Source organism: Tremella mesenterica, assembly GCF_000271645.1.
Source record: "Tremella mesenterica DSM 1558 unplaced genomic scaffold TREMEscaffold_1, whole genome shotgun sequence".
Taxonomy (NCBI): domain Eukaryota; kingdom Fungi; phylum Basidiomycota; class Tremellomycetes; order Tremellales; family Tremellaceae; genus Tremella; species Tremella mesenterica.
In genome coordinates, this window is record NW_006711225.1 from 3,256,245 (window position 1) to 3,269,754 (window position 13,510).

General features: G+C 49.9%; 6 protein-coding genes across 6 annotated transcripts; 2 read left to right on the forward strand and 4 right to left on the reverse strand.

Moving 5' to 3' along the window:
• Positions 1 to 587: 587 nt before the first annotated feature.
• Positions 588 to 1,245, reverse strand: TREMEDRAFT_70830 (uncharacterized protein). Its single transcript, XM_007001984.1, has 3 exons — positions 1,037 to 1,245; positions 815 to 991; positions 588 to 763 (listed from the first exon to the last, which is right to left on the reverse strand). The coding sequence occupies exons 1-2, from the start codon at positions 1,137 to 1,139 to the stop codon at positions 825 to 827; spliced, it is 270 nt and encodes an 89-aa protein (XP_007002046.1). The 5' UTR covers positions 1,140 to 1,245; the 3' UTR covers positions 588 to 763; positions 815 to 824.
• A 3,767-nt stretch (positions 1,246 to 5,012) lies between these two features.
• TREMEDRAFT_59006 (uncharacterized protein) lies at positions 5,013 to 7,583 on the reverse strand (the record flags this gene model as incomplete). Its single annotated transcript, XM_007001414.1, has 12 exons — positions 5,013 to 5,139; positions 5,232 to 5,620; positions 5,664 to 5,827; positions 5,869 to 6,067; positions 6,106 to 6,176; positions 6,229 to 6,285; positions 6,331 to 6,517; positions 6,561 to 6,983; positions 7,024 to 7,115; positions 7,159 to 7,272; positions 7,310 to 7,461; positions 7,555 to 7,583. 12 exons carry the CDS (start codon positions 7,581 to 7,583, stop codon positions 5,013 to 5,015), a joined length of 2,004 nt encoding a protein of 667 aa, XP_007001476.1.
• A 370-nt stretch (positions 7,584 to 7,953) lies between these two features.
• TREMEDRAFT_59007 (uncharacterized protein) lies at positions 7,954 to 8,578 on the reverse strand (the record flags this gene model as incomplete). The annotated part of the gene is made up of 3 exons (XM_007001415.1): positions 7,954 to 8,183; positions 8,231 to 8,383; positions 8,434 to 8,578. 3 exons carry the CDS (start codon positions 8,576 to 8,578, stop codon positions 7,954 to 7,956), a joined length of 528 nt encoding a protein of 175 aa, XP_007001477.1.
• Positions 8,579 to 9,677: 1,099 nt separating this feature from the next.
• Positions 9,678 to 10,154, forward strand: TREMEDRAFT_59008 (uncharacterized protein; the record flags this gene model as incomplete). Its single annotated transcript, XM_007001416.1, has 4 exons — positions 9,678 to 9,680; positions 9,725 to 9,745; positions 9,795 to 9,982; positions 10,052 to 10,154. 4 exons carry the CDS (start codon positions 9,678 to 9,680, stop codon positions 10,152 to 10,154), a joined length of 315 nt encoding a protein of 104 aa, XP_007001478.1.
• Positions 10,155 to 10,315: 161 nt separating this feature from the next.
• Positions 10,316 to 11,273, reverse strand: TREMEDRAFT_24963 (uncharacterized protein; the record flags this gene model as incomplete). The annotated part of the gene is made up of 3 exons (XM_007000502.1): positions 10,316 to 10,448; positions 10,513 to 10,847; positions 10,914 to 11,273. The coding sequence occupies 3 exons, from the start codon at positions 11,271 to 11,273 to the stop codon at positions 10,316 to 10,318; spliced, it is 828 nt and encodes a 275-aa protein (XP_007000564.1).
• Positions 11,274 to 11,546: 273 nt separating this feature from the next.
• Positions 11,547 to 13,414, forward strand: TREMEDRAFT_25866 (uncharacterized protein; the record flags this gene model as incomplete). Its single annotated transcript, XM_007000622.1, has 6 exons — positions 11,547 to 11,862; positions 12,074 to 12,570; positions 12,701 to 12,924; positions 12,991 to 13,132; positions 13,201 to 13,341; positions 13,382 to 13,414. The coding sequence occupies 6 exons, from the start codon at positions 11,547 to 11,549 to the stop codon at positions 13,412 to 13,414; spliced, it is 1,353 nt and encodes a 450-aa protein (XP_007000684.1).
• Positions 13,415 to 13,510: the final 96 nt, after the last annotated feature.

Genomic DNA, 13,510 nt, shown 5'->3' on the forward strand with positions numbered 1-13,510 from the left:
CCTGAAACACATTCGACTCTCTTCGATGGAATATTGAATGGCGGAACATGCTGATCATGAATAGTTTACCCCACCGGCCACCGCGGCGACTCTTCCGCCAGTGAGACCAGTTGATTCGACGCAATTACTACCCCTCGAACAATCCTGGCAACCGGACAACAAGGTCTCACCAGATCACCAATTCCAAATTCCAGATAGTTTTTTCACGGACTGGCCGTTCGAAATTGGACAAGGGGACGCGTTTGATTTTATGGCGGATTGGGGTGCGGGAATGAGTTATAGTCAACCAAACGAGGCGCTCGGCAATGTCACTCAATTGAACGGTGACCCTGGCACGGCTCACAGCGGGTATACGACAGGATGAGATCAGACCTGCGTGGAGATGGGGGAGAGTTTGTGATCAGTACGCATTTGTACTGGTAATATTAGGAAACCAAAGCATGCACATTCAGTAATGATAATTAAACGGAACGATTATGATGGATGGCAGTGTGGCGAATAACTGTGGTGATGATGAGCACGGATATGACAACATGTCAGTTGTGTCAAGCATTCGGGAGACAATTTGGTCAATCGTCAGTCTTCTGAAAACGGACTGGCATTAAAATTGCATACCACACAAGTTGATCCCAGATCTAGAAAGGAGAGACTGATGATATAAGATGGAGCAAGAAGGACAAATCGAAGTGATAGGTCAGAGGCCAAGACAAACGGGAGAATGACATGAGCGGGAAAGAGGTTCCGTAAGTGTTTTATTGAGGATCTAAGTTCGTCAACGACCGCGAAACAGACATATACTAAGAGAACTACTCACCGACTACCCATCACCATCCATTGCCAGTACCTCTGAATCCATCCACGGTGGGTGCTGAGGGAGCGGGGGCGGCGATCGGGGCAGCCTCACGCTTCCAACCGGAGCCAGTACCTCTGAATCCATCAAGGGTGGGTCCGGAAGGAGCGGGTTGAGCTTCACGTTTCCATCCTGGAGGACCTGCACGTCAGTGACGACAAAAAACGGCTGGAAGTGAAGACGTACCACCTCTAAACCCGTCAAGGGTCGGGCCGGACGGTAGGGGTGCTGGGACAGGCGCGGCGAGAGCGGCGGTGGCGAATACGGCGAGAACGACTGACAGCTTCATGATTGAGTGGCGTAGGTTTCGAGATGTGAAAAATTACGAGATAAGTGAAGACGCTAAAAATGAAAGATCGGATGGGACAATTCCTTTTTCAGTTAAGAGTGAAGTGAAAAGGAAGAAGGATGTGAAGGAAATGTAAAAGACGTTCGGATTTGTGTGTTCACCCTCTGTTGGCCGTTTGGGAACGTTCCGATGTGCCCGTCTGGCGCAACACAGGGTTCTGAATTGCGAGACTGACCCGTTATCAGGTACGAATAAGCTTCTTCGCTCGCTCAGCTGGCGCGGTGTCCTTGTGACCGTTGACAGGGTTATGTGAAAGTTAGAGTAGAACCTTGTACTCACGGGCGAGGAGGGGGGGGGGGGGGGGGGTAGGGTATTTGTATGCCAAGAGAGAGCTCGAGCGAGCGTGGTGATTGCAGCTGCCGGTGGGAAGGGCGAATTTACCGGAGAAGAACGAAAGGGGGTAGATACCCTTGGAGCGAAGGAGATGTGTGGGTTTCTTCTCTTGGTATACTCTCGTACCTCTCTACTCCGCCGCCCGTTGCCCAGGCTTATCTTGTCTCATCACATCAGAGGTCGGAGGATTGTAGATTTCAGGCACCAGACATACGACGGCTTGCTTGATCCATTGGGAGGAGTTCAGGGGGAGAAAGTGTCTCGGAAAAACAGCGTGTTCAGTAGATGTTTAAGCGTACGACCAGAGGATGGAAGAGTCAATTAAGAAGCTACAGCCACTGACGAGTAAGTCAGCCTCTTGTGACGTGTCGCGTTTCTTGATTTTGCGAATTTGATCCATGGAATCCAAGAAAGAGTCGAGGTTCCGATTGTCGTCCAACTGTATGGATCGATTGCATTGATCTTCAAATGATCCTTCGTATACTCGCATCATTAGGAAATGATTGCTCGCTTCGCCCGAGTTTACCAGTGAAAAGTTGAACGTAGAGATGGAAAGGAAAGGTGGAAGGGGATTGAAGAAAACGGGCAGTCCAGTGCCATTGTGCCTGTGGTGCGTGCGCGTTCCTAGGCATCTCCGTATCTCATTTTTGATCCTGGTCAACGCCGGTTACGCCGGCTTGTCCGGACTCATCTCTCTCGGATACCAAGACTTGCTATAAAAAGTCGTCAAGCAGCAAACAGCTGCAACCGTCATTATCGTTCCTCTCCGTTGGTGTTTCACCGGCGACATCTTACAATAGTCCGCTCACACCTTGACGCTACCATCTCGCGCGTGATTTGCTTGGGCGCTGTTCATCTGCTCAGCCTAGAACTATCGTCGCACAACCTACACGTTTTATACGCAGTCGGGATGTCGGCTCTGTCCCTTTCTCTGACATTCGAAATGACGATAGACGGGTCTGGCCGAGTCGTTCGACTGCCGACACGGGAATTGCTCTTCCACAGCTGCCTAGCAATTACCGCATGAAATGGTATTCCAATTTATCGAGACCATCATGTCATCATCATCAACGTGTTGATAGCACTCTACACGAGTACCTCATCTCGGAGCGACAAGCATGTGTTTGACGACATCAACACAACAAAGAATAATATCCACTTGCGGTACAAAATCAACTCGCAACTCGTAACTCGATTGATGATGCGCTTTGATCAACATAATGTCTCCCAATAAGGTACACTCCAACGAGTGACGCAAGCCAGAAAAAGTAAAAGTCATATCTGTCTTCCCTCCACTCATTCCGCGTGCGTACTTCTAATCTCCTTCTTATCTCGTTTCTATACTCATGACGTGCTCGACTGCCATCAGCGCGAAAGACTGCGCCTCTTACAGCTGATCTACGGAAGAGGAGATCCTGTCAAGAACGGCAAGCAGATGGAAGAATTTCGAATACTTTATTCAGTCATGAAGCATCTTCCCCTTCGTCAAAGGAGACATACGCGGATACGTCGAATGATCATAAGGCAATCCTTTTGGTACCTTTCGGTGCCAATAACTCGACTTGTCCGATCCTCCTGATTTTCTTGATCCTCTGTGGCTCGATCACTTTTCGAATCCGCAGGCCCATGTCGAATCTACAGTTGAAAAGAAAATCAGACAAGGGGAGAACGGTGAATGAGTGGAGGTGATGGAAACATATTGCTGTGTGACGTTGACAGGGTTACGACTACAACACACGAGTATCTGGAATTGATGTCTGGACTCGGAGATGAGTGAAGAGGTGAAACGAGTAGTCTAGCCAAACTTGACCAGACGCCGAAACAGATGATCCGTGCCATTGTCACTCATCTTCTTACCCGGATCCTCCCTTTGATCTCGGGGTTAAAAAATAATAATTCTTGATCAAAGGGTTTCTTCCCTCTTCTGCCCTATCTACCCCCCTTTCTCTTTTCCCTCCCCTCCTCCACCTTGTTGCGCAGCGCGACGCTCGGTTGGTGCCTTGTCTCATCCCATCTTTCATCATCGCTCTCTTGAATCTATGAAGTACTTACATCTCTGATCCTCACCTCATACCTCTTCATCACGTCGAACTACCATTTCGATCGCAAAACGTCCGAGGTCTGAGTTGAGAACCGCGAACCGAGAGCCGAGACCTTGTCAATTCGAAAATTGAACGAGACTCTCTCTTTTGATTATCCGCCGGTCGGTATAGGACGGCGCTCCACTTGTTCCTCAGTCCAGGGTCCTTTGATAGGAGCTCAGACCTGAACAGTCCTTAATCATCCAATCCGTAACTCAGTCCTGGCTACTTAAGCTCGGTCGTCTTGTTCCTTCTGTCATCTTCAAAAGTCATTCTTATCCTCCAAACTACACATATCAAGCCAAGCCAAACTTTCAAACTTCTAAACATCTTCCAAAACATCTCTTTCTTTTTGTGAGTTAGCTCGAGTTCATCGCTTTGCATATGTAGACCAAGTGAGAAGTAGCTGACAGACTAGTAAAATGCGTTCCCCAATCACCGCCCTTATCGCCTTGTGCCTCTTCGCCCTTCCTACCCTGTCCATCCCTGTTGCCGCGCCCGAAGCTGCACCTGCACCCCTTCCCTCTCCAGCTGCACAACCTCTTCCTGCGGTCGTCGAGGCTCTTGAGGCGCGGACGACGACGGGACCCCAGCTCGACGGGTGGAGGGACACCGGTCAGTCGGAAACACCTTTCTCCATCTTCTTCATCCCTCCCTCCTCTCACCACCTCGCAGTTGTATGAATCACGCGGAGAGGCCAGTGCTGATGTTCAGCGGGCGGCTTTTAGTTTGCTTAACCCATTCACTCCATACAGATATCTATCATAATTGTGAGTGGTCTTCCCAACCTTCAGCCAGTCGAGCTAAGAATACGTCAGGCTGTCAGAAATTTCTAAGAAAAACGGATCTTCTCGGTAATGAGAATGCAGACTGTTTCGCTTCCACCGTACTTGAAAGTGCATACAACCCTTCCATTCTACTGATTGCGAGACCTTGCTTTTGTTTGTTGTTGTCTGTTCCAACGTCACATGTCGCATGACTCACGGCACATGGGTTGCCGACGATCGTGAGACGAAGAGTGGTTCCAATGGTATTGGTATTAGCGATCTTTGCTTAATTGACCAAGAAGGAGCGATCGTCGTTGTTTCCCAGTCCCTGCTGGTCTTGCCGCCGGGGCCGGGGCTCAAGCCACCGATCCTCGACAGGCGATCCCACTTTATTAACCTCGCCGATTCAACAGGAACAACGGAGGCACACCGTACTTACAGGTGGCCACGACGCCCGCCCCTGCCGATCTGGAACATGGGCGTCGGTAATGACATCTGAGACAGTCCTGGGCTGGCCAATGATAGACGAGGGTGTGGCTCGGATAAGTGACACGGCATGATACATCGCGATGTGACCCGAGATAATGCTTTATGACTTCACTTGTGTGTGTTTACGTACTGGAGATGATGGATCATGAATGAAACGGAGCGAAAGCTTTCTTGAACTTTTGTGCGTCTTCCTTCTCCTCCGCTTCTGTCTGACCGCAGTCCTTCCAATCTATCCGATGTGGCAGTCCTAATAACCCAGCTAGGATCATCCTGCACATTAACACATCATTTTCCGACGAGGGTGTGAGACATCCGGACTGAATCACAAGGCATTAATTGAAAATGACTAAAGCTGTACTCACCTCCCGAATTGGAGATCAAAGTTTCCCTTGAGCAAATGAACCATCTTGGTGCCATCCGGACATTCGACCTTGAAGTAATTTCCCGTCGGCCCCACTCTGGCCAATGCTCTCTCAGGTTCGTCTTCCCAATCTATCCCTTGTTTCTCTCCCGCGACCCTGAAAGCGTGTGCTACTTTGTCGGTCAATTCCTTCGGCACCGGAACGACTTGTACATGTGCATGTCCTCCGCGACCCGACAAGCGACCGATTTCGAAAGTGACCGGAACAGCTTGATAAGCTGCATAGCATGCTCGTAATGAAGATTTGTAAGACTCGAGTTCGGTGATGATGCTCATTGCGTCTTCGGCAGGAATCGACATCAATGTCGGATGATGTGCAATGGGGATAATCTGAAGGTGAGTATGTTTGGCAATGATCAACGCGTAATCTCACCAGCACATGACCTCCACCGGGGACGAGAGGTTTGAACCCTCCCTGTGCAACCTGAGCGGCTGTCGTAGGTATGAGTTGACCCTTGGGAAGCGTCACGTAGGTCTCAGAACCGATGGCCACAATGAGGTGCTTGGTGACTTTGGGATTACTCAAGCAGAACCAGCCTACTTCGTCAGCTCAACCACCTCCTTTGGCTTTAACTCACATTCTGCAGGACCAAGTTCCTTCTTCTTATGCTTCTCCTGCTCCTTTTCGACATGCACCGGACAATCACGAAGGTAGTGCTGGCCACCCGCTCCACACGCTCTGCAGACATAATTCTGAGAAGGCACACGACGACCCTGTGTATTGCGAGGTGCATCGGACTTGTCCTTCTCTGGACACTCTCGAATAAAGTGTTCATGCTGATAGTCAGCATATGCAGTTTGACGATGGGACTCACAGATCCACATATCTTGCACGAGTAATTTGGAGGGGGCTTCGTATGGTCGACTTCCTTTCTTTGTGGGCAGTCTTGAATCCAGTGCTGCGTGATCAGCCTTTCTACTTCAACCAAAACGCTGACCTACGCCTGGCACTTTGCACACCTTGCAAATGTACGAATCAGGTGGACCTGTGGGACCTACGTTCGGTCAATTTATCAGCTTGACATAGATCATACACATACCAGTGCGACCCTTCTTCATCGTACTTTCCTCTCGCGCTATAACATGCTGATCTTCCAATGGAGGTCTTTTACGCTCGTTATGTGCGGGCGCCGAGGCCAAGACGAGGGGATTGGGAGTAGCATTGGCGGGTCTCTTGGGTAAGGCAGTAGTGGGTGTTTGTGCTGGGAGGGAGAAAGCATAGAACCACTGTCACGTCAGCCTAAGCCTTTCGATCAGAGGTACGACTGACTCTCGGCTTCTTCCCACCCTCGGACGTCTCACCACCTAACGCTCCTAACTTGACAGCTCTTGTCCACCTTTCCTCCTTCCCATCTGATCCTGACCATCCCCACGGTTCACGCTCCCAGAAGCCCTCTCCGTCAGCCCAGAATAGATATCTCGGTCTGGCCCTCCTGATGACCTCCGCAAGCGGAGGAGCGGGGGTAGCAAGAGATATCCCAGAAGAGGGGAATGATGGTGAGAGGAGAGATAGGGACGGGGGAGGAGGGGAAGTCAGGAGAAGGTCTATTCCCTGAAATGGGGAGGGTAGTACAGAGGTACCGTCTCTGGCAGAGGCAAGACTGTCCTCTACTTTGGTAGCAGGCGAGATAAGTGGATTGGAGAGGAGGGCGTTCACGTCGTTTTGGGAGATGGTGCTCGTCGATGAGTTTTCCTGGCAGTCAGCCCCGTCGAGATTAGTCCGCACAGCTCACAGATGAGGGAATGTTATACGTTTCTTCATCATATGTACCACCCACATAGGCAATTTTCAAACCTTGGGCCGTACTGAGTACCCCAGACTTTCCTGCCCATGAGCTTCGTTCGTTTGAACCTCCTTGTGAGCTCACCTAGGAACACGAGATTCCGCACGACCTCGCCCCCGGTCTCTTCGATCTTGTCTTTCACACTCTGCGGTAAGGCATACTTGCCGATCGTGAAGTACGTTGGGACCGGGAAGACCGCTACTGGTCAGCTTGCTAACGTAAGTCAAGGACTCACATGCGAGGGATCCCAGCTCGCTACCGTCACTATCCTGTTTGAAGAGATCACCGACAATGACACAAGCATCGAAGGGACCATGCTTGGAGTTGATAGAGGTGACCTTGTCTACAAGGGTGCCGAGGGCAGACAGGGGCGAGCCTATTGCGAGGCTGAAGTGGAGGCATAAGAGAGAATGCAGGAATTGAGGGGAGAGGTGGAATCCATGTCAGCTCAACATCCTCATGGAGCGGAGTCATGCTCACATCTTTAATGGCTGAGGTTGATGAGCCATGACTATCTTTTCTTAGACATGCAGATAGAGATGCAGAGTAGAGCAAAGTACGAGTAGAGTACTCCTGGTAGCAGAAGTCGAGTAAGTTATGAAGAGATGCAGGAAGCGAAATTGCAGGCGGCCCGTGCTCAAGTTGGCATTTGTTCGTGGCATCTTCACCACGATCGAGCAAATACTGTATGAGCCGCGAGCCGACGATCGCCGACGAAGCGAGGGTGGACACACTACTGTTCTCGTATCTGGGACGTAGTACATGGGACATGACATAGAGATGACTTGATTGTACAATTCCTCCCTGATTCAAGACGAGTCTACTCTAATAAGGAGATACCTTTCCCTTCTCTATGGCAGACTAACGCTTTCTGGATGATCACCACCCGTTTCCCCCTCCACGAAATCCGTTAGGGTTCGCCCCCTTCTGAGGTGACATAGTGCTTGTTTGAGGGGTTTGTGTTACAACGGATGAGGTAACCGAAGTAGCGGGTGATGTTGAGACTGGGGTGGTTGAGCTCTCGGGACGGTACTCCAATGAGAGGGAAGGTGATGGAGTGGGAAGCGTCAGGGTTGGAGGTATGAAAGGATGTCGTTTCCACCCGTTTGCTATCATAAGTTAGCTATCTACAGTTTCAACAACTTTGATTACTCACCACCACCACGGAACCCATCTGGTCTGGCCTGCCCACCCTTCTGCTTGCGCTTCTGACTGGCATCCATATCAACAGGATCTTGGTCCCATTCTTCCCCCTCTTCAATGTTTGGTGCTCTCTCCTCAAACACCACCGATCGTCTCAGAAAAGCGCCTGATGATCAGCTACTGCCTGGTCCATCAAAAAAGATCTCGGACACTTACCAGCTCCTCGATCGGCTTGTGGGAGTGGCGTCCGTTCTAAAAGTTGCAGCTCCTCCGAAAGATCGCGGTCCTGGGCGATCGGTACAGCCATCGTCAAAGAGTTGAAGGTCAATAATAACAAGGAAGTGGTGAAGAGGAAGTACATGTTGTACGATTGAATCACGTCCAAAGATTGTTTCTTCTGTTGTTCGATGAAGATACAGTAGGTTTTAGACACACACGTTCACAAGACAAATAGATGTCGAGGGTATTAACTTACAAGTCAGCGAACAGGAGTGAAGACAATTTGAATGTTGAGCTTGATATATACTCCTAGATCGCTCCCCCGATCCATTGCCAAGAAGGACAGTGTGTCCTCCCGGGCCGACTATCGCGAGGCCAGAATTTCGACGCATGGTATGATAGCTAAGAAGCGGCGTGTATGTTTTGTGTGCAGACCCAAGCCCACGGGCAAGATTTGCCCTGCAGGTCGTAAGGTGGCACTGACACATCGGGCGGACTTGTTGTATTGAAAGGTCTGTATTCACAGGCCTCGTAAGCTTCGTTCCTCATGATTTAGAAGAAGGTGAATCGCGAGACTGACACGGGTAGTCACCACGGGTTTCAGGACGGTGACTTTCCACTTGCGGTCGGAAAAAAAGTCCACGCGACAGGTCAGGATTCCGGAAGAAGCAATTATGAGTTGAAGACTTTTTGTTCTTTACCAGGGTCATGGAAACGGAGAAACGTCGTGGTGACTTCAAGTGAGACATGCAAGACCACCCAATGGAAGCATGTTAGGTTCCTGAAGCTGAAAGAGATGATTGATGGAAGCCCGACAACAAGTAGTACTGGAATTAGCCCTCGCTTCGGACAACAACCCATGCGGGCCGGCGGCTCAACACTGATTTTCATTACTTACAGCGATGGGCGGGTTCTTAATTAGACATTCAGGACCAGGGCGTCCGGGTACGAGAGAGTGGGAGATGCAGTGTTCAGCATGCAGCATGCAGCGTGTAGCACTGCATGCAACGTTGAAGATGCACGCTTCGGCAACCTCATGGGAAACTGCAAGACGTCCGCCATTGTAGAAGCGGTCAATGCCGCCTCCCCTACCCCGGCAAAGTAGCCGGTTGTAGCCGAAGTCGCCCAAGCGCTCTCCATCTCCAATAGATGCGTTGACAATTCGTCGCTGTCCGACTTAGTGCAACAACAGTAGTGACACTCTGACCGTACTGCACATCACCGCAGAGTAGCGTAGCAGTATGGTGAGTTGACATGTCGTGAGCTAAGAACGAAGCTGACTCGTTAGTCTCATAAACCAATAGCCGTGGTATGTCCTCTGCGGGACGGGTTCAATTAATCAATCAACTCACTGCCAGCTCTCCGGCGCTTCGCTTGTCGGCGGTATCTCTGCCTACGCTAGGTATGGTTCCATACCCTCTATCGTCGGGAGCTTTGCTATTGGAAGTATCATGGCTGCCAGCTCGATGAGGATCCGGGATGGGATGGACTATGGATTAGAAGGTGCCGCCGTCAGTTCGGGAGTGTTGATGGTTCCTGCTTTCAGGTGAGTTTCACCAGGTCTCTCAAACGTATTCGTCTTCCTCGTGGATGTGTAGCACGAATTGATAAATAGACGAGCATTAAGGACTCGTACTATCATCCCTTCAGTCCTCGCTCTGCTTGCCACAACAAGTACGGCTTATTACACCAAAGCGATCCTCGAACGTCATCCATGAAACCTAATCTCTTTCGACACTTATCTTCTTTCCAGGTCTCGTCATCTCATAATGTACAACAAACAACGAATGCATGTCTATGGATCCCCTGATGACGACTCCTTGACCTCATAACTTCGTTGAACGCGTTGGCGAATCCTCCAACTCAGCTGTGATCATGTTTAAAAGAAGGCACTTACACGGATCATGATACTAATTCTATGCCCCGGCTTGAGGCGATGACTATCCCAGACGGAATCTGTATGGTTGTAGGGCAAGATGGAATGCTGATACTCATATCTGATCTGATCTCTACTTGTGAGTTTTTCTGCGTCTCGGAATCCGGACAAGTTGGGGGGAAAAGGCCTCTGACACTCACTTCTGCACATACACAGACCCACTCGGTAATCTGACATCCCACCCTTCCTCCAAACCTTTTTGTAAGCGTAAGATGCGTTCCGCTCCCAATGATAACCCAAGTATAAGTCTACCAGATGCTTCTAGGTTATCGACATGAGGTAAGATCTGGCCGCTAGGTGCCAAATGAAGTAGATGAGTCAAGGTCCCTGCTGGTGGTAGAGATGATTGTGAGGCTGAGGGAGCCACCAAAGCATATAGGCGGGTGAGTGACGAGGATAGGCCTGGAGAGACCGATTGGGGAAGTGACGACATCAAAGTTTCACGGTAGTCATGAATGACAGAATCATAGTGTCCCTGTCAGTCAGTTACTACACCGTACCTTAGGTAGACTACTTATGTGGGCGTCAGAGAAGAACGTACTGTTTCGAATTCATACTCCCCGGTGAATAAGTCTTGTAAACCCTCCAGTCCATCTGGATGTTCTTCATGGGCGATTGCCCTTGCTCTTCCCTTTCTCCTCCTTGAAGAGTCCGCCCGATCAAGCTTCCACAATGCCATCAACAGGATCTCTCTACATTCTTCTTTGGAAAAGAAATTCGGGTACAGCACAAAGTTGTCTGAGCAAGGATCTACAGGATTTCCTATCGGCCGCACGAGCAGATTTCGAGTGAGGTGCAGAGGTGTACTTGTATAGGGAAATGGAGATGTGTAAGATCTTCGTTGGCACAATTGACGGGCCGTTCTTACCCTCACAACTGTCCTCCACCTACCGAGGCGCATTGCCCTGCGATGCCCTTTCGGCTGTTTGCTCGCAGTTCGCACTGTACAAAGAGAAGAAAATACCCGTACTTATCAAATCGTCAGCAGCAGATTGAGGAAGAAATCCGGAGCCCCGGTTCACTTCTGACTGAATTTCACTCAAAGCAGATCTTGCTTCTTGAATTTTCGACACTCTGCATCGTAATATTCCGCACCCAAGACATCATCATGAGTTTACAAGGTACACCTGTCCGTCAACAGACGTCCTCAGCTCCAGCTATAGTACCTCGTCAAATGCTAGGCGGCAAATCAGCTTCCAATCAGAAGAAATACGGTACTCCTCTCCCTGTCCTTCTCCCTTCCTCTCCTCTCCTCTCACCAAGCCGCAACACATTCCTGGGTAGCTACATTCCTTCATTGCTATCAAGAGAGAGAATAGAGATACCTCAATGTGTAGGAGTGTACGATGCTACCACTCGATCAGTTTGGGTCACGCGGAGAGACCACATAGATATATTGTTCAGACGAGGCTTTTTTGGAAAGGGGACATTGAGCAGGAGTGAACCTACTTGGCGAGAGCGGAGATTGGGGGATCTGAAGAGTGGGGATGGTATGTTATTCTCGTTTCACCTTTCAATCCATCCCATCCTTAGATCTCCCCTCATATACACCTCAAAGCATGATTCGTCAGCACGCTCGGAGGCGCAAGCTAAGATGTTGGTATGACTAGGCCAATCCCCGGTTGGGGCATGTGATGGGATCGCAGGACAGCTAGTCTCCAAGAGTCAAGGTCAAGAATGAGTAACTGATCCATTATATAGGTTTGACAGCCGAACAAGTCCGAGAGAAACGTCGTATAGAAAGGAAACAATTCAAGATTGATCGTGCAGCCGCCATGCTCTCTGCTGCCAAAGCAGCGGAAGCTGTCCTCACTTCCGGTCAAACCCCTTCTTTAGAAGCTATATCAGAGGACGGATCATCGGGTGGAGTCGATCTGACCACTCTCACTCCTCAGACATTCCTCGTGAGACCTACAAGACCAGACACCAACCGAAATCGCGGGCGGAAAGCTTTCAAGAGGACACCCAAACCTCCCCTTCCAGCTGATGCACCTCAACCTACTCCATCCTCATTAGCTCCTATAAATCCAGGTGTGGAGATTGTGGACCTAGGTCCGGATGAGCAACAGGATGAAGAGGATGAAGAAGACTTAGCTGAAGAGTTGGTAGAGGATATGGAACATTTGCAGTTGGCTCTGGAAGAAGCTTGGTTTTTAGCTTCTGCTTTGGGGGTGTTGAAGATTTATGATCCTCTCACGGTGAGTTTCCCTATCTCTGACCACTCTATAATCGTCTCAATTGGATCACCTTTCTCAGAGGACTTCTGGGAGTATGCTACCTCCCAAGAGTGTCGGTATGGGTTTACGTGCGAATTGCTTACCAAGGTAGAACACTTATCCTCCTCCAAGTGCTATACTCCCTCTTTTCCTCACACCCTTCTCGCCAGGTCTTCACCCCGTCGTCCCTCTACCTGTGCGACCCGATGATCCCTTTTTAGTAAGCTATGTGGCATATCATCACTTCCGCTCTCTTGGATGGGTGGTCAAACCAGGCATCAAATTCGCCTGTGACTGGTTATTATATCGTCGAGGTCCTGCTTTCTCCCATTCTGCGTGAGTTCTCTTGCAAGGACTCGGCGACCGGTCCGCGAATAAGAAAGTATCTCACTGATACAATAGATTTTCCTGTGTCGTCATCCCTGTTTATTCTGACCTGGAGGAACAAGCCGAGTCGCCTTATGGAAAGGAAGACTGGTATGTCGAGAGATGCAGTTGGAAGTGGATGAACACCATTATGCGCGTCAATTCGCTCGTTCAAAAGGTAGGTCCATCTCACCAGTCCACAGACGGATTGAGTGGGGATGATAAGGAATCGAATCTGACTTGCAGACTGTGATACTGGTCTACGTGACAATACCTTCCACCTCAGCTTTCCCACCTTCCACTCAACTAAGCGGAGGAGGGTTAGATTGGCGGAAGATTAACATGTCAGGTATCTTATCTCGGTACACTGTCAGGGAGGCCGCTCTCGTATGTCTCCTTTCGTCATGCGTTTCAGCTGACACGATAGACACGTTTCAGTCCTGCTCGACGGAGAGATTGAGTTCATGGTCTCGGACGTTCTTATGGCACATGCAGATGCATATGAGTTGCGTGATGATGCTATGATGCTATGATGACGTTGGGTTGGGTACAACAC